This window comes from Diachasma alloeum, unplaced genomic scaffold (assembly GCF_001412515.2).
Source record: "Diachasma alloeum isolate Michigan unplaced genomic scaffold, Dall2.0 Dall_scaffold_00471, whole genome shotgun sequence".
Lineage (NCBI taxonomy): Eukaryota > Metazoa > Arthropoda > Insecta > Hymenoptera > Braconidae > Diachasma > Diachasma alloeum.
Window position 1 is genome coordinate 16,351 of NW_021680604.1, and position 25,044 is coordinate 41,394.

Here is a 25,044-nt window from a genome sequence, read left to right on the forward strand (position 1 = left end):
CCCACCACCACAAGGGAAGGTATATAAGGACTGCCCCCACACATCGGAGCTCAGAATCGGAGCTCATAGCCCTGAAGATGCAGACTGCAATGTTTGCGAAACGTCGGCGCAATGCTGAAACTCAACGCGGCATCCATCCGGAAGCCAACCAAGTCATTAATAATGGCCGCGAAAGCCTCAAAACTAAGTTGAAATATTTTGTTTTGCTCTGACTCAACGATGAACACTTCATCAGGATTTGGAGGATGGTGGCGGACTCGGCAGATGACTTGATCGAGGATTAGATCGAGAACTTGGCGGGGAACTTGGTGGGGGACTTGATGGTGGGGAAAGGACAGATATGAGCGAACAGGTCTCATCATCTTCATCGAGGAACATCAGTTCATTCACGAAGATGAATCCACCGTCGGGATTAATCCGTCTCTCGTCGCGTTGGACATCTCGTAATATAAGGAACTTGCAGAAAGTCAAATACCCTGTTGTGGCCCGATGCATAATCACTTCATTAATTTTATGAGATTGATTCTCATATTACACTCATAAAAAGTGAGTACCTGAACTTGGGGGAGTCAACTGCTCACCAATTCTACCCCGAATCAATTTATTCACCTTGCCGGACCTCGATAATTCGTTCCGCCAAAGATCAGGGTGAGCCTCTACGAGGATAACGAGTCGTCTCAAGTCTTCAACCTCCATAGAGGTTGGTTTTCCTGTGGATAGCTCTTTTCCAATAGATAACCCTCAAAATTTGAGAATTTGAAATCCGCGTAGGAGTGCAACTTCCGATTGCTCCGCTATGATGATTTTCCGGGTGTTCAATAGTTTTTTATTGAATTTTTCAAGAAATATTGAGGGAATTCAATTTTGAAAATTCATCATCAAACGATAGGCCTCAATTCCATCTTTTCACCATCATTTCTTTCAATCCAGTTGGTGTAGGGGTTATTCTTTTAGTTAATTTAGAAGAGTGCGGTTTTATGCCATTTCCGCAATTTTAATATTTTTTTCCTCCACAACAATCGCTTTTCAGGGAAAACGGCCGCCAAATTCGAAATCAGCGCAAAAAAATCTTCCTAGTGAGGGTGGCTTCATGGGTAGGTATAAAAGGGCCGAAATTTTGTTGGACTGTGTCATTGACCATTTTTTAAAGGAATTTTTATGAATAAAAAAAAATGGCAAGTTGAAGCAAAAAGGCGGGTTCAAACGAAAATTAATTACTAAAAATAATTAAGTTTTAGCCTTACTCTGGAGACGTAAAATTCATGAAATTCGAAATTCATTCATTCATGATCCATTGCCAATGAAGTAAAATAGATGTTTAACATTATTCTGTATAGTGTAACAAACATTTGAAAGAAAGCCAAAATCGTATGAAAACGGCGGCGCAAGGAGCATTTTGAAGGTCGAAACAGGAAAAAATGAAGTTTTTTGAGGTTATACGGGGGAAAATCGATCGGTTCTGCGATTTTCCTTGGATACTCCCATATTCCGTCATATATCACAAACTGTTCAATGGGTTCTAAGGCCTAGTGAAGACTTTTAAATTTCACCGACGTACCCCCCTAAAAATCCCACCTCACTCCTATCGGAATGTACTCTTCCCGTGTTGTCCAATAATGTATCTGGTGCTACATAATGATTTTTGCTGTATTGTTTCTCAGGATTCCTTATTTGTGAGGAGGTATTGCATATTTCCCAAACAATAGGCATCTGAAAATTTGTTGCGGACACCGCAGTTTTATATAATTTTGACTATTGAAATAATCCATTTCAACAATATTTTTCTGAACTTTTATTATGAAAAGAGAAATGACTCCATCTTGGACATTAGGAGCTTACGAGGAAACTAGGCGTAACCGCTCTTAACGTCTGAACAAAAGTTAGATCTTGAGAGGAGCATAAGGAAACCGAAAAAGGAAGCAATATGCCTAATAAAGAAAAGACCACCCCTTCTTTTCTCAACATTTGGTCACCGAGAGGATACGTGGCCACCTGTGTTTTGCCCATTAGAAAAATCAATATAATCCTCTATGCGTTGTATTGGACAGAACCAGAATCGAAGGTGGAAAACCAGGTGCCCTATGGAAATGGTCGGATTTTTCCCCAATCGCATTTCCCCTCTTTGGAAAATCGGAGGCCATCTTGGACATTAACTTCGTAATTAAACTGCCACCCCTGTACTATAAAACCAATTGATTGACAATAGAAGTGAGAATCTTAGTTTTAAGGCTTTCGCGGTCATGATCAATGACATTATTGGCTTCCGGGTGGGTGCCGCGTTTGGTTTCAGTATTGCGCCGACGTTTCGCAAACATTTTAATTGATCAGCTGATCAATTAAAACATATGATTGGTTGACCCGCCCCTCCCTTCCCCTACCCCCACCATCACAAGGGAAGGCATAAAAGGACTACCCTCAGACATCGGAGCTCAGAATCGGAGCTCACAGCCCTGAAGATGCAGACTGCAATATTTGCGAAACACCGGCGCAATGCTGAAACCAAACGCGGCATCCATCCGGGAGCCAATAATGTCATTAATCATGACCGCAAATGCCTTAAAACTAAGATTAAGCCCTTCCACTGCGAGGCTATTCTTGGGTCGGTGAATTTATTCACCAAACTTAGGAAGTCTTTGCACGTCCAACTGTGCTCACTCACTTTTTTGAAAAGGTGCCGTGAATATCAAGTGGTACCAAAATTGCTCCGCTTGAGGAACCCTGTTCCCTCGAGACAGGCAAATGTCATCCTCCGCCAGGCTTCATTGAGACTTGTCAAGGAGAGAATTGCAGCGACCAAAAAAAAAAACTGGCCAATCTCTCCAGACAGCTTCTCGATCTTCACATTCTTCTCGCTCAGACGTTGGATTCTCAGCTGCTCGTGATACACATGAACAAGCAGTCTGAACAGCCGAGATGAGGACCGGGAATCAGAAGAGTAAGTTCAAGAAGCTGCTCCCCCAGGAGAAAGTTCCGACCCTCACCCACAATATGAAGAATCTGAGCAAATAGGAGCTCAGTGAAGGACAACTGTCTGTATTAACGAAAGGACACAACTTCGCTGTTGCCCACAAAAAGATCCCTACCGAAGAAATTATTAGTCGGATCGAAATAGCGATCTACCATTTTCCTCAGGAGACCGGTGATGAGATCCGGAGGCAGTTGTCCAACGTCTTCCACAAGGCTACTCCCCCTATTGATAATATTACTAGGGAAGAACATCTTGCACTGTGTAGTCTAAAGGAGAATAATAATCTCATTATTTTTCCGGCAGACAAAGCAAATAATACGGTGGTTATGGATAAGGACGACTACTCCGGAACGATCTGTGTGATGTTGGGTGACTTCAGAATTTACACCAAGCTCAGGAAAGATCCTACTCGGACTATTGAGCGCCAAACTACTGATCTCCTGAAGAAGACTGGACTCTCAGCCGATCTGACAAAATTCCTCACTCCCAAAGAATCCTTCCCTCCTAGACTCTATGCACTTCCCAAAATCCATAAAGAGTCTATTGCTCTCTGGCCCATCGTCAGCAACATTGGAGCGCCAACTTACCAGCTGGCCAAGTTTCTGACGAAACCACTCCAAAAGTTGATAGGCCTGAATGGTTCATACATACAGAACTCGCTCGATTACGTCAACAAACTGAAGAATCTCATGACTTCTCCAGACGACATCCTAGTTAGTTTTGATGTAGAATCACTCTTCACCAACGTCCCAATCCTGGAAACCTTGGCAATAATCAAGGAGTCCAACGACATCTCTCCCCAATTCCTCGCCTTGATTGAGCACTGCTTGACCTCCACATACTTCCAGTTCGAAGAAGAGTTCTATGAGCAAAAATCGAGAGCAGCAATGGGTTCTCCCATCTCCCCGATCATTGCAAATATATTCATGGAACACTTCGAGAGCGAAGCTTTGAAGTCAGCAGCGCAGAAACCTGCTGTGTGGTTCAGGTATGTGGACGATACCTTTGTCATCTGGCCACATGGGAGGACTGGTCTAAACCAATTCCTGGAGTTCTTGAATGCTCAGCACCCGAGCATCAAGTTCACCATGGAAATTGAGCAGAATGGATGCCTCTCATTTCTGGATATCTTGGTTTGTCGCAATGAGGATGGTACTCTGGGTCATCAAGTACATCGCAAGCCGACCCACACAGACAGGTACCTCAATGCCGCCTTCCATCACCGCTCCTCCCAGAACAACTTTGTCGATAGCTCCCTAATGTACAGAGCTCTTACAATCTCCGAACCGTCCAACGTCACAACGAAGTTGAACATCTAGAAATAGCTCTGACCAAGAGTGGATATAACATTCAACAAATTCGAAAGGTCAAGCGAAAACTACAGAGCAAGCTCTCATCTCCTCAAGAGGAGATTAATCCTGAAGAAAATCGGGAGAAACCTAAAGTCGCCCTCCTCCCCTACATGAGAGGCACCACTGAACACATCAGCAGAGTACTCGGCAAACACAACATCCAAACAATCTTCCAACCCCCAAAGAAGATTGGACAGATGCTGCCGAGTGCGAAAGATCACAGACCACTTCTGAGTATACCAGGAGTGTACGAGATCCCTTGCTCATGCGGAAAAGTGTACATTGGTGAAATCGGGAGGAAGATCAGTACACGGATCAAGGAACATCAACGGTGTTCCAAATACGGTCACTTACAACAGTCTGCACTTGCTGAACATGGGATGCACACTGGACATAGGATCGAGTACGATGAAACCAGAATATTGGCCAAGTCTCAAGGATATTTCAAAAGGAAATACCGAGAAGGCTTGGAGATCTATAAAAACCCTAACAACCTCAACAGGAACAGAGGATATCAAGTGAACCCTATTTGGAAAACCGTCCTCCCGGTTTTTCAATTGATCAGCTGATCAATTAAAACATGAGTGGTTGACCCTCCCCCCTCCCTGACCCTACGGAAGCCAATAATATCCATCCGGAAGCCAATAATGTCAGTAGAAGTGACAAGTTTATGAGCTCCCTATACTACAGGATACCCAAAATTGTTATATTGAGAACAGGACTTGAGGGTGGTACTTCAAAATTGGGTTTTATTCAGCCATGTTCCACCATCACCTGTCATGCGACCCCTACTTTACTCAGGGAGTGTAGGAAACGGTCAAATACAACACTGGATACCACCTGACTTCTCATTTTCCTATGATTACCATGTATAAGAATGATATTTATATAACTTTTTCGCGTCCCCGACTACCAACGAATTTTCAAATTAATCGAAGGGGGACCACAGCCTGTTGGCTTATGGGGCTCAATCAGTATATAGAGGGATGAATTTTCCCCCTGAGAGTCAGTCTTACCTCATCTGCATTCATCTACACATCAAGTTGCTCGAACTCTTCGTAACGATTCATCTGGATTCATCAATAAGGTCTCACCGTTCAAGTGAACTTCCTGAATCGAGATTTGGCAGTAACCTCTTACGTTGAGCATCAGAATCCTGTGGATTACTCTCTGTCTCTCACTGGCCAGGTGAAAGAATTAATTTCTTCAAATCCACATTAAATTCTCCGAGCGTCTTGTCATCCTTCTGCGAAGTCCCTAGTATCATTATCAAAATCATTTGTGGCTACTCTTCTTGGCTGAACTTCGAGATCTCACTGAACAAGTGGATCTCCTCAACGAGTATTTCGCCTGTTAATCTACACGTTGTATCCAACGGAGATCGTAAATCTATAAAAATTCCTCAACGGAGCTCCTGTGTACGGAGTCTACGAGTTTAGTTCGCAGAACCGCTGATTCAATAAAATCACCAACATCATCAACATCATCTGAACCATCAATGTCATCAAAGTCATCACTTTTATCTACATTATTAGCCCTCTTAATAGGCCTGAGCTCGCGGACTATTGAGAGTCCCCAATTTTCGAGGCAGTCAACGGTATCCGGAGACTTCATACGTGAGTGATCGCACCCTCCCTTTCGATTTTCAACACCTGTAAGTCAAAATACAACACGTATCACACTATCATTTCTCACCTCTAACATATACCTCGGTTTCATCTTAGATTTTTCCTGTATCTTCAAAGTGTGCATTATAATAAATTTTCATTTTTACTAAAAGGAAACTATAGGGTATCTTTCTCTTAGTCTGATCTCTTTCTGACTCCTATATACGATAAACCTTTGTACACTTAAGTGTTTGATCACACACAATCAGATTCCAACTGTAGAAAATTCCTATACATCGGTCACTACCTGTTTTGATTAGTTACAGTTCGGTCGACTCAAGGGGTCAGCTTTTGTCTACTATTTCGAGTCACCTAGTGTCCGCAACAAATTTGAAAATCCTTACAAAATATCTTGTCCCGTACTTTTGCGATTTTGTTGCCTTCGGCTCGTAAGTCAACTCCGTCCTTGCGCAAAACTCCAACGCAACCGCCCAGGAAAATCTTTCCTGATGCAGCACGATGATTCTTTCTGGTACTGCAGGTCCATGGCACGGACACATGAATTTTTGTAGATATTTTTTCCCCATTTGACTTGGAAAGACAGTTGTATCTATCCCGCTCTGCCCAACATGTTTTTCTTCTCAGTTCCAATTATTTAAAAAATTTGGGTTAAGATGCGTCGCTTCCATCAAATTTCGGTTGTTGTCTACGAGTCAAAGTTTCGTAGGCCTTTGAATGACCATTTCCTCGAATTTGCACTAAGAGCGTCTCTTTTGGGACTATGTGCACGAGGATAATTCTAAAATTCAACAGATGTAAGATATACCGTTACCACTTGAATGAATATTGCGTATCTTTGAACGCAGTTATGGCCGCAATGCTTTGAATTGTGAGCACCGTGCCATGAAGGAACATCCGATTTTTCTCAATGTAATCACCAATTCTAATTTCGCAACTTTTTGCTGGTTTCAGAATACTCGAAAAGAATAAAGGAAAGGCTCCCTTAACTTACCATCAGTTTCAAACCATTGTACAGGGAATGGATCCTCCGGATCCACCAGTAGCAATTGTAACCGCTGAAACCATTGGTACTGCTTACACTCCACTACAAGAAGATCACGATGACATTTATGGAGTGCCTACTCTTGAGGAGATTGGTAAGTGAAAGACGTAACAATTCATGTTACTTCTCTGATTACGCTATATGGGAGACTCTACTAATTATGATTTTTCACCTCGCACATTTTTTAATATCTGAACATGTCTGCAGACCATTTTTTTTTTGTTTCTATATGTCATTATGGTCCAGAAGTATAGTCCCAGCATCGCTCTACTACAACTTCAAAAGATTTAGAATGATAGAGTGTTGCTCATTTTTTACTGCCACGGTGGTGACCAAACTTGACAAGTCTTCGTATTTCAATCAAGAAATTTGATTTTCAGATAATAGAACAAGTTTATTGATTTATTTGAAATCTTTCGAGTATCGAGATACGTAGTAGCGTATCGGTCAAGAAAAGTTTTAAAACTCGCCGCTTGCTACCGGGTATCTATACACGAAGCAACCGCCTCCACTACCTCCGAAACTCAATTATTGAATAAAATGAAAACGTGATAACCTACGAAAAAAGTAGCATCAGTTCCACCACATCGGCCACGAGCTTTCCATTGATGTCACTATTTTCTTTTTCGACTTAATATTAAGGAAATTACGCGCATAGCAATGGGATCATATCCACATTCTCGCATTTCACATTATCTCTGAGCACCAAGTGTGAGATTTAGTTTACGAAGTTGGTAGCAGTGCGCTCCAACCTCACGCGCGGAGGATTGAATTCGATTAGATTAGATGTTCAGAAAATTAAACAAAGTGATTACATGGAAAATAACATACGTATATAAGAAGCAGCAAAATAAAACAAAGCAAGAGATGAAGCAAAAAATAAAGACAAGAGGCTAGAGAATAAGCAAGTGAGTTGCACAGATTGCAAGACGCGAGCAGATGGCCAACTGAATTACGATGATACATCAAGATCACGCATCCATCTCCGCAGTTCTCGCTTAAAGGGAGCGAATGAGGGCATCTCCCTGATCTGGGTAGGGATGCTGTTCCAGACCTCAGGACCAGCGACAGCGACGGCAGCTCTGAAAGTGTCAGTCCGGAAGTTGGCCACAACCAGGGCCTGCTGAGCAAGGGCATGGCGGCCAGGCCTAGCAGAAGAGTATATTGCAAAGAGTTCAGCGAGGTATGCAGGGTTCTCAGTGCGCAGTACTTGGTACATGATGGACGCAATCGTGGATGCCTTGTAGCCTGAGATCGTCAGTCAGCCAAGATTCTGCCTGGCAACAGAAATTGGCGCATCACGAGGCAGCCCCGTGACGAAACGTACGGTACGATTGATCAGACGCTGAAGCTGAAGATCCAGCACCACACCCACTCCTTGCAACACAACCAAACAGTAGAAAATATGAGGAAATATGAGAGCATTGACCAGCAATTTGCGCAGCGGCACATCAATATATTTCCACAGGCTATAGAGTTGATAGAATGCTGAATTGATCTTGGCAGTGACCTACTAGATATGGCTGCTGAAGGTGAGTTTACTGTCGAAGAAGACCCCCAGATTCCTCACACTGCTAACAAACTCAATGGCAGCACCGGCACAGCCCAGGGGAGGCAAAGAAGAGACATCAATGGAATTGATGTAGCGTCGAGCACCCAATATGATTGCCTTAGTCTTGCTGACATTGAGTTGCAGACGATTTGTAATAGCCCAATCCTGGATCCTGGAGATATCGGTATTGAGACGCTGAATGCTGCATTGGAGATCGAATGGGTCACAGCCAATGTAGATTTGGAGATCATCGGCATAAAGAAGATGTCGAGCTTCATGTATGCAGCGGCCGATGTCATTGATGAAGTGTGAGAACAGTAGAGGACCAAAGATGGATCCCTGGGGAACTCCAGCATTGGTCTCAAGAAAAGAGGAGAGCTCATGATCACCTTTAACCGCTTAGGATCGTCCAGTGAGATAGGAACGAAACCACGCGACAGCACCAGCAGACAGCCCAAGATCCGTCAACTTGCTCAGCAGGAGGGAGTGAGAGACTGTATCAAATGCTTTGGAGAAGTCGAAGAGAACCAAGATAGTGATTTTATGGTCATCAACATTCCTTCTCATGTCATTGACAAGTCTCAGCAAGGCCGTCTGAGTGCCTTGGCCAGGTCTAAAGCCACATTGCCGAGGGTCAAGCAGGTTATGCTCCTGTAAAAATGAGGACAATTGGATGTAAGCCAATCTCTCCAAGACTTTCGCTAGAAAAGGCAGCAGTGCAATAGGATGAGAGTCAGAAGGCGACTTCGGAGAGCTGACTTTACCAACAGGAACAATAATAGCCCTTTTCCAAATTGAGGGGAAGACACTGTCCAGAAACGATCGATTCATGATGGTGAGCAGGCACTCTGATAAAACTGGTAGGGTGTGGAGCACCATTTTCCTTGAAATTCCATCAGCACCAACAGCATTGGATTTGATGGAGGATATCGCAGCCTGGATGTTGAGCCAGCTCACTTGGCTGAAGGTGAACGACGTGGAAGCAGAGGAAGGGCCACTCACAGGGGCCACTGGCAGCTCATGCATTGAGCAAGCCAAGGTAGAAGTAGGCTGAATGCTAGACGGCACGGTAGATACAGCAGCAAAGTGAGAATTCAGGACATCTGCAGAGATGACAGGCCTAATGCTCAAGCCAGGTGTTAGAGCAAGATTTCGAAGCTCCTCCACAGTGCCGCTCCATATAATCCAGATAGTCGAGAATGATAGTAGCTAGCGCGAGCCTCAGCTAGCTTGGAGTAGTGGAAACTTCTAGCCTGGCGAAACTCAAGCAGTCGCAGGGGATTTCTCCTCTTCTTGAACCGTCTGTAGAGATATTGCACGTGCGGTACGACTGTCGAAGATGATCGTTGAGCCAGGGGGCCATCTTTGCCGAATTTACTAGCATCTCACGCAGCGAAGCATGAGTCTCAACTAACTCTAGGAAAGTGTGAGTGAAGATCTCTGCTAGCTCGTCAGGATTTGATGAGACAGGGGGAAAGCATTGGAGAGTCTTCTGGAAGTCGACAATAACTTCACCCCTCAGAAGACGTGACAATTGACGAGATGCAATCACCGTTGCATGCGGCTTGCACCCTTCGATGGCGATCGAGGTAGAGATGAGGTGATGACCAGCAGCCATGGGACATTCAGATGTGAACCAACCCGTGACAGTGTCGCAGTCATCAGTGAGACAGGGATCCAGCCACATGGAGGAACTTAGAGTTAAGTGAGTGACACCATGGTTGACCAACTTCAGCGAGAGATCATGCATCAGCGAACAGATGTATTGCGCATCAGCATTATTATGAGACAGCTGGTCAGCGTTGAAGTCCCCCATGAGCAGATTCTGGCTGAAGCCATCTAGAACTGTCGCCAGGAGCTCGGTAAAGTTGACGGGCACGTGAAAGGGAGCATGAGGCGGGCGATAGATGGCTCCAACGAAGACCGGTGAGGGGCCCACAGGCTGGATCTCACAAAAGAGATACTCCACATGCCCTGGCTTATCCGCCCAGACAGAGTTAGAGGCAGTAATGACCATGGCTTTGACAGAATCATGGTAATAAATGCCAACACCATCGCCATGCTCATTGCGATCACGTCTGAGTAAGTGATAGTAGGGAATGTTAAGGATGGAGTTGGGGATGGCAGCTGATAACCACGTCTCTGTGACCACAGTAACATGATAAACCATAGCCTGTGAGCTGAAAAAACTTTTAATAGTGTCAAGACGACGGCGAAGAGAATTTACATTCAGACAGCAAGCATGAAGCTGATTATTAGAGACAGTATTTGAAGTGGGGCCCCTGAATGACTTGACAGCTGAAGATTGAGGTGTGGAAGAAGAAAAAGCCTGTTGAGATGTTAGTTGTGTGAGGAGTGAGTCCCAAGGGCTAAAAATCAGGAAGATGCAGCTGAGTGGAGGCTCGCAACTTTGTCGATGTCAGCTAGGGAGTTTATCGTGTAGACCGTCTCCCTCCTTGTAATTGGCGAAGACCATCTCATTTCTCGTGCAGATGAATCGGAAATCAGATTGTCTTAAGACGGATCTAGCCTTGCCCCGGAGTCTATAGGTCTTAGTAGAGATGAGCTCGTTAATATTCACTTGAAAGTGAGAACCATTCGGGTCTGCTGGAGAGAAAGAAGATTGTACAGGGCAGGGTGGTACTGTCAACAGCTGAGAACAGCAGCTTAGCGTTGGCTTTTTTGGCATCAATGATGGCGTAAAGCAACTCGGCGGTGGTGAATTTGAGACCGATAGACACGCGCGAGCGGCGAGGATTAGCTGGTTGTTGAGAAGCATCACTTGAGGCAGTAGCGGAAGCAGACAGACACACCGGTTTCCTCATAAATCGAGCATTGGAGACAGTGGAGGGATCAAGATCAGGTTTCAGTGAGAGCAGAACTGCCAAGGCCAAGGGAACAGGTTCAGTGAGACCTTCTCGTTCCGGAAAACCAGAGATGATAAGCTCAGTGCCAATCTGGTGCTGTCCTGCAAAGCGCTGAAAACTGACGGAACTAGAGTTGACAGCAGCAACAACGCGCTGCAACGTCGCAGCATCAGGGGACGAGGACGAAACAGAGGTGGCAGGTAAAGTATCCAATTTGGCCGTGAGATCAGCAACAGACTTCTTTAAATCACGGATCTCTTCACGGTGTTTAGCTACGATGCCCTCAACATCATCCACACGCTTGACCAGCGCAGGCAGGTGGTCCAAGGCAGATAACTTAGACCTGACAGAAGAGAGCTCGGACTTGCCGGGGAAGAGCTCGGACTGAACAGAACAAAGCTTGTTGGAGAAAGAATCAAGGTTCTCAGAACGTTTGCAAATCATTGCTAGGATCTCAACGATGTATTGAGTGTTTGCCACATCAGATGGCGGTTGTTGATCACCCTGAATACTTAGATCTGGAAGTGATGATTTCGGCAATACAAGTGGGCTAATAGCGCCAGAGCGTGAAGAACCTGAACCAGTAGAGCTGGCAGAACCTTTGCGAGTGCGCATCGATGGAGTCGGAGAAGACATACCCTTGGCCGTGTAGTACGGTTGGCACATCCGTAGGTTAGACCCATTTGCATTCACAAAAATCTGAGTTTTCATGCATATAGGATGAAAGTTGCAGTCGCAATCACGACAAAGTACCAATTTGCCACCGCCAGAGTGGCCACACTTAGCACACACCAGCTTGTCTCCATCGGCCATTTTGTCGCTCGTAAAAATGGCGAGTGAGGTTGAAAGCAGGGATCAGGCATCGCGCTGATAAGCAAGCCACAGTCGATAAAGCAGATGGCAACGGGCAGATGGTAAAGCAGGCTTCCACACACTGAGTTCAAAATCCACTCACCAGGGCTGACAGGAAAAGTGGAAATGAGAGAGACAACCAAACGATGACAGCGAAAAATTGTAGGTTAGGGGGCACACAGGAATATTTAGAATGCAGGATTAGAAGCAAATAATGTAACCAACAGTGAAGTAAATAGTCACCAGGTATTGGTTGCAAGATAGAGTGTGCAACAAGCCTGCAACAAAAACGCCCGGAGGCAGCAATAAGCAGCAAAAGCATTCAAGCAGAGAGCGTAAAAATAGTGCGTGTTGTAATACTCACAGAGAGAGAAAAAGGAGGGAAATTTAAAGAGCGTATTACTCTTTCTCTCTCCTTGAATTCTACTGATTTTCATTTTTTAGACTCATCATCGACTTATTGTGAAAATTACTGAAAAATTGATGAACAAGATCATACAGCGCTGTATATTGCATGGAAATTTTTCCCCTATCCTCGATTAATTTAGATTCTTAACTCAGTCCGTGAATAACATGTGGGCGAGTTTATTTCTGAGGTTAGTTCACGCGGGTAATTTGAACGTTTGATTTTCCCACGAAATTCTCAAATCGAATCGGAGCATGAATTATAAATAAATGTAGGAAAAAAATCCTTTTATTTTATAGCAGAAGTGATTTAAAATAGTTTCTGTTCCGCGGAAAAAAATAAAATTCGATTCATATGAAAATGATCGTGTGCTTGTTTTGGAAAAATGACTGAAATTTACCAAAAAAACAAAAACAAAAGTTTTTGCAAAAAAACTGCGCCAAGAAAAAGTTTTGTGGGGTCGTTTCTGGAAAAGAGAAACACTTTTTTCTGGAAACCACAATTCCCATAGAAATTTTGCAAAAAATGAAGAAATAAAAATCAAAGCCAAGTCAAGAATTGTTCAATGGATCATGGAGTGTGCTATCAGATTATTTTGGAGAGGATAACTCTGAATAGAAGGATCTTTGAAAAAATCTTCATGAAATAAAAAATTCAGTAGAGACAGGATCAAAGTTCTTGGCGCGGATTAGAAGATACAGATTGATACGAGACAGTGAGTTGGAAAACTCCGCGCCAAGAACTTTGAATCCTGTCTCTACTTATCTAATTAATTACTCGACATGTAACAAATATGAGGCCACGATAGTGACAGAATCATTTGTGACTTATGATTTTCATCTCTCGAGTAGTCTTTCTTCGAAGTACACATGTGTCCAGTCAATTTTTACTGGTGTAAATACTGGGCCTTACTCCTTCATTACAGACTTTCGGTGCGTGCGTGAATAAACTTTTTAATCATCCTGGTGTACATAAAAAGTTAATCCTCTGAAAATAGCTCATGAAAGTATACTTAGTAACATTCTCCATTATTTATGTTCAGCAAATTTTCTTTGAGCCACTTATTTACTCGGTTTCATTGACAAAATCTCGAATTTCATAAAAAGCACATGCCACGGTGGGGACATTTAGGCGGGTTTCAGCTCTCTAGAACCAATGAATCAGTCACGGAATGGCATATATTTCATGAAAACGATGGAATGCTCTAGTGTCTCCCAATATCCGGAAAAATTTGATTCTTATTTCATCATTTTGAGATTGGAAAAGTTGAAGGACAAGAACATAACAATTTGTAGATAATCACCCATATGTAACACGCCGTCCCAAAAAAAAATTTTATATTTTTAACTTTAGGACACTTGAAAAAGCATATGTGTGTGTTGACGTGGTTGGCTTCCGGATGGATGCCGCGTTGAGTTTCAGCATTGCGCCGACGTTTCGCAAACATTGCAGTCTGCATCTTCAGGGCTATGAGCTCCGATTCTGAGCTCCGATGTGTGGGGGCAGTCCTTATATACCTTCCCTTGTGGTGGTGGGCGAAGGGGAAGGGGGGGGGTCAGCCAATCATATGTTTTTAATTGATCAGCTGGTCAATTAAAAAAAAATTTTAATTTTTTAATTGACCAGCTGATCAATCAAAAACATATGATTGGCTGACCCCCCCCCTTCCCCTTCGCCCACCACCACAAGGGAAGGTATATAAGGACTGCCCCCACACATCGGAGCTCAGAATCGGAGCTCATAGCCCTGAAGATGCAGACTGCAATGTTTGCGAAACGTCGGCGCAATGCTGAAACTCAACGCGGCATCCATCCGGAAGCCAACCGCGTCATTAATAATGGCCGCGAAAGCCTCAAAACTAAGATATGTGCGTGTTGTATAGTCGTTATTTTCCCCAATATTATTTACCGAATTTTTTATAACAACCACGTGTCTACCAAGTCCTCCTAAATCGTTTGATTGCTTTCCTGGGTACTTTCCCTAGTAGCTCGGTACTTAGAATCCCTCTCTACTCCGTACCTCTCCTTACCCGTCAAGTGCGACCCTCTCAGGCTCAACCCTCTACCTAAAAGTAGCCAATCACTGACCATAGGCCTCTCTTCCTCCAGTTCCTCCAACTCTTACGATCCACCCACCGAGGACTCACTGAATCCTCTGCACTCCCACTATTTTCGAATAAAATTAACAGTCGAACCAGTAATAGCTTCTCGCCAGGAAGATTCCCAAAGTATCCAAGTTTACTCGTATTTTAGTCAAACAAGCAAAGATTTCGTGTATCATTGAAGAACAGTAACCAAGAAAAAGTTTTGTTTGGGAAGTAGAAATTTTTTTTTGTTTGTTTACTGGGAAGTAGAAATTTTTGAAAAATACAAAGAAATGAAAAAGAAAGCTAAGTCAGCAATGTCGAATAAACGAAAATAGTGCACAATCAGATTTCTATAAGAGAAATTGTTTCAAATCGAATGAGGATTTTAAAAAAATTCTTGATGAAATAAAAAATTAGTAGAAGGAGGACCAACGTCCTTGGCGCGGATCAGAAGATGGAGAATTAGATTGATACTATACAATGAGTTGAAAAAGAACGTTGGTCCTCCATCTATTAATTTTTTATTTCATCAAGAATTTTGTTTAAATGGTCATTCGATTTGAAACAATTTCTCTTATAGAAATCTGATTGTGCACTATTTTCGTTTATTCGACATTGCTAACTTGGCTTTGTTTTTCATTTTTTTGTATTTTTCAAAAATTTCTACTTCCCAGTGCGAAACAAACAAAACTTTTTCTTGGCGCAGTTTTTCTACAAAAACATTTGTTTTTGTTCTTTTAGGGAGATTTTATAATTTTTTTCAAAATAAACAAGGAATCGTTTTTATATCCTGTAAATTTTTTCATTTTCAATTCAATTCGGCTCATTTATTTTTCACACGATAAATCATCTTTCCAATTAACAATCGAAGTAAAACAAATAGTTCTATTCCACAGTCGTTATTTGCACCGACTTTTAATTATTTATTCAAGATTTTCCGACTGAATTTGCTTCTTCGAGAATTCATTTGTGCACAAAACTCGATTGAATAATATCTGTGGAATTCATCATTCGTGCACCATATTCAATGTGTAAATTCCCGAGCTTCCCTCCTTGGTGCGTGTGGTTGTATTGCACTGCTGCCAACTTCGTAACAAAAAATGATAGGAGTTGATGTGAAATGCGAGAATGTACATATAAACCCGTTGCTATGCACGTATTTTTTTAAATATTGCTTCGAGCAAAAAAATAGTTACATCAATGAGACGCTTGTGCCCAATTTATATAATGTAACTAAGAGTATTTTTCATGTAGCTGGTCACGTTTCTATTTTATTTAATGGATATGATTCGGAGGTAGTGGAGGGGGTAGTTGCTTCGTGTATAGATACACGGCAGCGATCGGCCTGATGTTTTGTACAATCGGAGTCAAAACTTTTCTTGGCCGATACGCTGCCGCGTATCTCGATTTTTTCAATCCGGAATCCAACATGTGTCCAGTCGATTCTCTATACAGGGCGTTCCAAAACGCATCGTACATATCGTTAGGGTAGCTCGCGGGTGGGGGGGAAAGGTCATTTGGAGATGAAAACTCCAATGAGATTTCCGTCTTCGACGCTTTTTTATGAGTTGCCACAGAAAAAGGGTAGATAATCATGCGCAATTGCCCAAAAGAAAATTCATATCCTCTTTACCATTTAAAGTGGAGGGATGATGGTATTGAATTTTGGATGATTACAATCAATTCCATCTTTCCATAATAAATGAGAGTGGAGATACGAGTTTTTTTATGTTGACACGCATTATTAGGTTCTTATTACATATCAGAATCAAATGTTACCTCGTGTTGAAATTCATGACGGGTTTCTTTATCCGGTCATTATGATAGGAGGACATTTTTTCTGATGATTGTCCATTGTGTTCCCAGTCGATTGACATTATTTTCTTTCCTCCACTCAAGTAAGAAACAAGATACGAATTTTCGAATACACCATGATCTGCGGTGGATTTTTACTTTCTTGCGGAACAAATCCTTAAGACAGCGCTAGAGACAACATTTCTATTGAACTTTTCTTCTCAGAATAATCCCTCCCGAGCTATCCTCATAATATATACGATGAGTTTTAAGGCATACTGTATAAGTCACCTATCTATAGCATAGTAATAGATAGTACTAAAAACTTCTTCACCGCCACGAGAGTTCTGGTCATGTGCACGGCGTTCAGCCGTATTTTGTCCATCACTCCGAGGGATGAGTATGGAGCATTAACTTGGTCGATTTCGTCTGAGAAGGGCTGCTTACCTACAGAGTCCTCACATTACAGTGGTCATATTCCCTTGTGAGGGATCATATTTGTAGGATCAAACGAATTTACCTGTAAGTAAAGTTCGATCGTGGTTATATAAAGAGTCTCGTCGAGAGATTTGAATAACTTGTAGTAGCCCGCCTGCAGCTAGATGGAGCCACATGCCTTCAGAGATCATAGGAAAAGTTGGCCGTGGCACTTCGGCAGTGAGGGCTCGCCATCTTATCATTAGTTTAAAGTTAAGCAAGAGTGTAGAAAAAATTGGACAGGGTTTGGGAAAGCCAGTTGGGGGCGACTGAATCTCTCGACGAGGCTCTTTATATAACCATCAAACGAACTTACCTGTCAGTGAAGTTCGATCGTACAATTATATTCGAGCCTCGTCGAGATTTGAACAACTTGTAGATGTTCACAGACCAGCCAATTTTTTGTTTTTTTTTGTTTTTTTTTCAATAAACCCTACATTTAATATGATCATGTGAATTGATGAGTTTAAAGACAAATGTCAATGGACAAAAAGAATGGTTATAGACTAAACCATATTCAATGGAACTTTGACAAAGAAGGTTTGGGTCAACCGCGGATATGGTAATTATAGAAATGTACAAATCGTACTTCTAAACCTTTCCAGACTTTCTCGTTTTCTCACAGTAGCTGGAGTTGCTGTATACTTAGTAATGTGAGTTGAGAATCAGCTTGTATCGACTCCAAGATGGCTATAGGACAATACCCAGCAAACAGTATGTCGACAATTTATCGACAAATTGCTGATGTCCCGTGAAATTTTAGATGGAACTAGCAAAAATTGTTCTCTGGGTATAATCCATCAAGTCAGTGTTTATGGAGATTCAGAGCTATTGAACCGCAGCCTCAACACCCCAGATTTTTATCGATTTTTTCAGATTTTTTTTTTATTGTATTTTTTTTTATGCCCCAGATTTGGTCAATTGCGTTATTGTTTAATATGTGGACATACAGCATTGTCAGCGTGACACTTACCAGCGTAACTGGATTATGCTGACCAAGTGATGAAATATAAACAATCAATGTATTATTTAAGAGACGGTTGGGTCTGCAGAGAACAGACCTGAATTGGACTCCGACGCGTACAAAAGTGGTAAACTCTTTGCAATCAGTCAGATGACACAGTAATTATAATCATGTAATAAATTCTCATATTTAAATACCGATAAACCATTGGTGGGATTTATCCCTTTAAGCCTAGAACTTACTGTATTTATAAGTACCCCCCACGCTGGGTACAACAGAACTCTCTGAATGAACAAACAGCTTAGAGATGTTATATCGAAAATCTCAACATACTACAGGAAGCTGCATTGATTGTGCAAAAATGCTGTCTTTCAAAGCATAAAAAAAGAAACAGGCTGTGGATTGCCTGGGCGAGAAGATTGTATCCTGTCTGGTATCGGGAAATCTAGATTTAAAGCAACTTTGAGACTATTCTCAAGTCTAATGTCACAGAACGTTTGTCGTCTCTGCGAAATACTCAACGTCAAAAGAAAAACAGTTTTCCATTAAGGTGAACAATTGACAGATTTACCTTGAGTGTGAAAGACCTTTGGTAGATCAGAATACACTCGGGATACTAGGTGTGAGTGCATCGTGATCTACTAGGACATAGTTTGAAAACTTGCTCACCAATCTTTGGAATGTTGGATATTTTCCCAATGTTGTTTAATTTGGTGGAGTTCACTGTTTCATACGCTGTTCCTTATTTGAACACTGCCACTAAAAATGTGCAGGATAATCGAATTAGATCTTGAACAGCAGTTAATTTTCTTTCATTTATAAAAATCCACAATCTTTCAAGAGTAGACTTTGTTGACGACAAAGAGAAACATTAACAACAGAGGCCATGGAAGAGCTTCTATGGCTGTCATAACACAAGCACCTGGTACCAGGTGAAAGTAAAAGATCCCTGGAGGATTTGATATCATAATTTATTTCTCAGATAGGATGCATGAAAGCAAATAAGCAGAGTTGAACTAGCTAACAGGGGGAGACTATTATAGCATCGGGTTCACGAGTGGAAGTCTACGAATTGTGATAAACAATTCACAATTTATTCCCAGGCCAAATGTGGGGGATACGTAGAGAAAATTTTGTGACCAATCGAGAGTGAAAAGGTGTCAATTGACACTGCAAGGAGATTGCCGCATTACACACATTAGAGATTGCGTTGGTAATTTGACAAGAGGGACAAAAAAAGGTCCATTTTTCAATTGAAAAGATCCTTCTCACTCAAGTTTTGAAAAACTTAGATTGCAATGAACAGCTCCAGTATTCACTTTGAAAGGAATGTAAGATGCGTTCGACCGACGCCTTCCGAACAGGGCTAAGACTCTCGAACTGATTTGTTCAGATGAGACAATTTTGTACCTTCCAACCCGTTAACGTAGGGATTGCCGGCGATTTTATAAAATTGGAGCAAACATTCACGAGATCATAGGTTGTGAAAAAACAACTAAGAGCTAGGTGAATGGTCAAAAACATTGAGGAATTTATATTGTTGTGAATTTCTCATACTGGCCAGATTTCTCGATTTGGTCTTTGTAATTATTTTTCTCGACTATCCAAACACGGCCAAATCATTAACTTCGTCCTCGCAATCCGACAAATCTGAAACGCCAAAAACCATAACGCTAAAACTGGACTCCAGGAACAATCAGCAGCTCAGTCAACGCTCACTTCGAATGTTTAGGGCGCCAGCCGATTTTTAACAACGCGGAATCGACGAACCGCAAACGGAACCGTATTTGCTTAAAACTATATACTGATTGTCCCCAAAAATCCAATAACGATAAGAAACATAACGAAAACCATATGCAGAAATGTTGATTACGAGGGTACGGGATTCACTCGGTTGCTCAGTGTGCGGGTCGTGGGGAGAGGGATGGATTCGAGAACATCAATTAATAACGCCAATCATCGATCGAGAAACCAACAAACCAATGTCTTAAGCTCTAAATGGGATAAGTATGAGTCGATATTCAGTAAAAAAACATAATTGTACTGAGGTGTTCCGCTATTGCCAAAATTAATACAAAATCGTAAATTCTTGCAAATACACAATTACATCAATATTACTCAAAATAATATTAAATATTCTAAATTAATCCATAAAAATCCAAGAGACTGGAAAATATGCAGATTGTAATTTTTAATATGAAAAGGAAAGCGATCCCAACCCAAAGCTGATGGGCAGAAGCAAAAGTCTTGTCCACGAGGTGGACACGAATCTCACAGAGAGAGGACGCGTGAAGGTAGCATGAGTGCAAGAGAAGAATGAACTAGGCAGCTACGCGAAATCGAGAGAGCTAGGAAAAATGTACATGTTTCCCTATTTTCGGGTGATGATTGTTCGCATTCTAGATTTTAGAGAGCATTTATAATTATTTCCCGAGGGTTCGCCATTTGTAAGGTATTAAAATCAGGGATATTATCCACCAAAAAGATAGCAAAATGAGCTACAGAGCTTGAATCAGACACGTGGTTAATTTACCAGAAAGGAACATGTCGTAACCGGAAACGGAGGTTTTCTCCATCAAAAATAGGTAGCTTCTGATGTCAAACGATTTAGAAAATAATAGGCAGCTTATTCATTAACGCAAGAGAGCTTAAATAATTTTATTCTTGTGGATTCCAACCATTAAAATTTTAAGGTAATAGACAGATAGCGTCCCCATGCCCAATCGGAATTCCACAAACTCGAACGGTAAAATTATTATAAAACGCGTGAAAGCTAGCCAAAATGTATTTTAGATAGCACATATTTCTCTCGAACCCTAGTGAGTTGGAGAAAATCACGAAAAATAGGTAGCATCACGGAATTACGAAGAATTAAGCAAGATATAAGAGACCAAGCGAAAGGTAGCAAGCAAGAGGTAGCATTGAGCATCAATCGCCTAAGCGAGACGCATAAATGATTAAATTTTCATTAAACTTAATTATTTTAGGTAGCATAAATTCTCTTTGATAAACTCCAGGTAGCTGAAAGGTAGTATTGAGTTCGTCTGGAGGGTTTCCTGCGTTTCAAACTTAGGTATTGGCGTCATGTAGTAAGGTAGCGACGCCATTTCCCAAGTAGCACTTTTATTTCCGAGGAACCGCACTAAATCACTTGAAACCACTTCTGAATGAATACACTGGTACTTACCATAGTAGATAAATAATGGCGATTCTGGGTCAACGTTTTAGCAGAGACCTGGTCGTTGGGGCCCAGTAGGCGGGTCAGATGAAAGTGGGTGGGTGGATGGTTGATTAATACGCGGATCCGCACTGCGTGGAGGGGTTAATCAATTTAATTCGTGAATTGATCAATTTAATTCGTGAATTGATCAATTTAATTCGCTGTTTAATCAATTTAATTCACAGTTTTGGTTTACAAGGGACACTCTCGGTGACCTAGTCAATCCACCCCGTGAGGGGGTGAGTGAAAGGGTTGATTAATTCGCAGGTCGCGGTTTGATTCGCAGATCACGGCTAAATTCGAGGGTCGATTAATTAATTAATGAATTAGTTCACCCGTACTGCCGCGAGGGGTGAAAGGGTTAACTAATTCGCTGTTTTAGTTTGCTGTAGAAATCATAGAAGGGGTCTTCTTCAAACATTGACACCTGGCTCCACTGGACATTTTCCAGACATGTCTGAACTTGAGTTTTCCGGTACTTTCCTGTTTGCCGTTCCCCTTCTTGTGAAATCATTGTTAATAATGATATCAATATGTAAATATTTATTTTAAAAAGAAGGGTTCAGAAGGGGAGGCCGTATGTATATATACAAAGACTTTGCGCCTGAACTTAAGATTATCAGTCCTTTGATGGTTACCGCTCCCATTTCGTAAAAAGAAACGTTATTAATAATAATGTAAAAATAATATATTACGCAACAAGTGCGTAATGGGTTTTTTGGCTCGTGGGAAGTTGTAAAACGAGCCGAAGGCGAGTTTTACAATCCCACGAGTCAAAAAACACCATTACGCACGAGTTTCGTATACTATTTTATGTCATAGGGCCCAGAATCCGCGATTCTATCGAGCGAAGCGAGGTTAGAATCGCGTGATTCTGGGCACCTATGACATAAAATTATTTATTGAAACAAATGAAGGTTTAGGAGTGGGCGATTTATGTAGATAAACGAAAATATTCCTGCACCCATCATCAGTTCATCTCGTCGCTCTCCATGAAGGACAGCTTCAAACGACAGGAATTAAAGAAACGTTTCGACCTTCTCCTGAAAAACATTCAAGAAATGAAACAAGTTATACAGTTCCGAAGTGACATCAAAATACTCTGCTCCGATCTGCAGAAGACTCGAATTTAAGCTTAAGTATAATACCCACGTGGAAAAAAATCATTATGAATTTCAACAAAATCAACATTGTGGCGCAATTGAAAAATCTTCCCCTTATCAAACTGGTGGATCTGCAAGCTGGAGCCTCTTATATCATTACTGTAGCTCGCAAGGTGGAGACAAAGTATGGAGTTGGTGTTATTCTTCATCTCTCAGACACTCACTCAGTTTTCGTAAATAATCGCCTGGCCAAGTATTTCGCTGAAAATCCCAAGATGTTCGAGAATTTACAACAACATACTGAAAAGGGCTCACCAACGTTGGAATATTTAGGTGGGAAATACAACAATTTTCGCCTACATTCTGATTTAAATGTGAAAATTGAAAATGAAGCAGATGAAGCAAATTTCAATGTGATGAATACTATTGCAGAGTTCAAACAACTTCCCTTAGTGAAAATATTTGAATTGGAACGCAACTATTTCCACACCATCACAGCTGCCTTCAAAGTTGATACCAAATATGGCGTAGGCGTCATTCTGCATTTGTCAAATACCCATTCAGTTTTTGTGAATAGCCGATTGGCCTAGTTTTTTGATGATAATCCTAAGGAATTTGAGAATTTTTGCAATCATATTGAGAAGGGTTCACCAACGCTACAATACTTGGGTGAAGGATCCAACAGTTCCCGTATACAACCTGATCCGAACGTGAAAGTTGAGGATGAAGTACATCGCGCTAATTTCGACAAAATCAATGCTGAATTGAAAGAACTTCCTGTACTGAAATTATCTGACCTTGCCTTGAACTGATTGTACACCATTATTGCAACCTTCAAAGTCAAGACAAAACATGGAATGAGTGTGATCCTTTATTTGAATAATGCTTATTCAGTTTTCATGAACCGACAGATGTCAAAGTTTTTCATTGATAATCCTGAAGAATTTGAAGGTTTGCTGAATGAAATCAAAAAAGGCGCACCAAAGTTAGAGTACTTGGGTGGTGAATACAACGAAATGGAATTCCATGCAGAGGATGAGGGGATTGTTGCTTAAATTACAAATTAAATGGAACAATATTTTCATTTTTTTTCTTTATTGATAATTTTTTCTTTTTTTAAAGAATGATTTTTATGATTATAACGGTATAGCTGATCTATAGGTCCCAATCCCACGAAATAAATACACAAAATTTGATCTCAGGATTTTTGTGAGTGATGGTGGATGAAGTCGACCAAAATTAATCCAAATTCAATCTTGTAACATCAATTAAATAAATTTCAAGATTATTTTCAGGCACAATTTGATCACAATATTTACACGTAAATTCCGCGCGGTCTTGTATGTGGGGGGTATGGTTGTCATGTGAGACGAGATCGATGAGGGGTGGGGAGGAGATTGAGGGGGAACTGACCGAGAGTTTTTCAACCGTTTCACACCATCGTATAAGTCGACACGTCCCGGGCCGAGGTATAATATACGAAGAATGAAGCTTCTCCAATTTTACACCATTTGTGATGACATCATCAAACTTTTCAAATTCTACAAATATTTAACGTTCGAAAAAGTGAATTCAAGTGTCCCAAATGTCACTCACCGATGATTTACTGTGAGCACAGGAAATTATTCAGGTGTCGTCGCGAATTCTATGAAATCGATCATAAGAACAAGCCGGTTCGTAAAGTGTGTGATACTACAGCTAGTCCACTGAAGAACAGTTGGTTTTCCGGGTGTAAAATCAAGTTACAAACATTGTAAAAGATTATTGTGTCGTACCTGTGTATACTAGGAGCCCGATACTCATTTATCTTGAAGGAGTTTGATATAAAAAGTCATTGTATCGTTGAGTGGTGTAAACGCATTAGATTCATTATCGAAATTTGGTGGAAATCAACAAATAGAAGGATCGGTGGGAAGGGGAAAGTTGTTGAGGTGGACGAAGCTGTGTTTGGTTTTCGGAAGATGAGGAAAGGACGAAGGTCAAGAAATCTATGGGTCATAGGAGGTGTCAATCGAGGGAGTAAGAAAGCATTCCTGAACGAACTCCCAAACCGGAAGAAAGCCACCTTAATGCAGTACATTAAAAGGTATATACGCCCAGGCACGCTGATAATCACCGATGGATGGCGAGGGTATAAGGGGTGCGAGGGAGAGGGCTACAGACACCTTAGCGTCAACCACACTCTAAATTTCGTTGATCCTGACAGCCATGCCCACACCCAGACCGTCGAAAGAATGTGGAGAGATGTACGTGAGGTGTTGCCAAAATATGGGTATCGTACTCAAAATATACAAAGCTATTTAATATTCTACTTGTTTCATAAAGAAATTCAATATGAAGAATTGATTCCAACCTTTTTTAAATTCATCGGAAAAACATTTAAAAACTAAATAACTTGAATGTGTGCATCGCAAGAACAGCAACTTTCATGATAATTGACAATAATTTTTCACAGATCATAAATTACAATAAATTGATTTACAAAAAATCATAAACAACCACAGACTTCTAAATAAGATCTTATAATATAGATAAATAAACTTTGGATTTGATAATTACCAAAGAAAAAGTTTGAAAGTCCACTGGAGTTGTGAATGAAGAATTTTAATAAATAGAATTCTCACACATTTAATTGCGTGTCGAAATTCCAGGCCATTTCGTCACCTGTATCACTCCAGGGTATTTATAAACTAAACGAGAGAGAGAGAGAGAGAGAGAGAGAGAGAGAGAGAG

General features: G+C 41.4%; 2 protein-coding genes across 2 annotated transcripts in view; both read left to right on the forward strand.

Annotated features, from left to right (window-relative positions):
* The first annotated feature begins 3,894 nt into the window (after nucleotides 1-3,894).
* On the forward strand, nucleotides 3,895-4,287 carry LOC107042456. The gene has a single exon (XM_015263503.1). The coding sequence runs from the start codon at nucleotides 3,895-3,897 to the stop codon at nucleotides 4,285-4,287; it is 393 nt and encodes a 130-aa protein (XP_015118989.1).
* A 2,612-nt stretch (nucleotides 4,288-6,899) lies between these two features.
* The window catches only part of LOC107042457 (cryptochrome-1), a gene marked incomplete at its 5' end in the record, with an annotated part of 374,360 nt that continues 356,215 nt past the window's right edge, over nucleotides 6,900-25,044 (forward strand). The window contains 1 exon segment of the mRNA XM_015263504.1: nucleotides 6,900-7,084. Within this exon segment, the coding sequence (XP_015118990.1) occupies nucleotides 6,900-7,084 (185 nt within the window).

What these genes read in the sequence shown, in the direction of transcription:
- LOC107042456 (XM_015263503.1), top strand. Translation starts at nt 3,895, where the DNA reads ATGGAACACTTCGAGAGCGAAGCTTTGAAGTCAGCAGCGCAGAAACCT.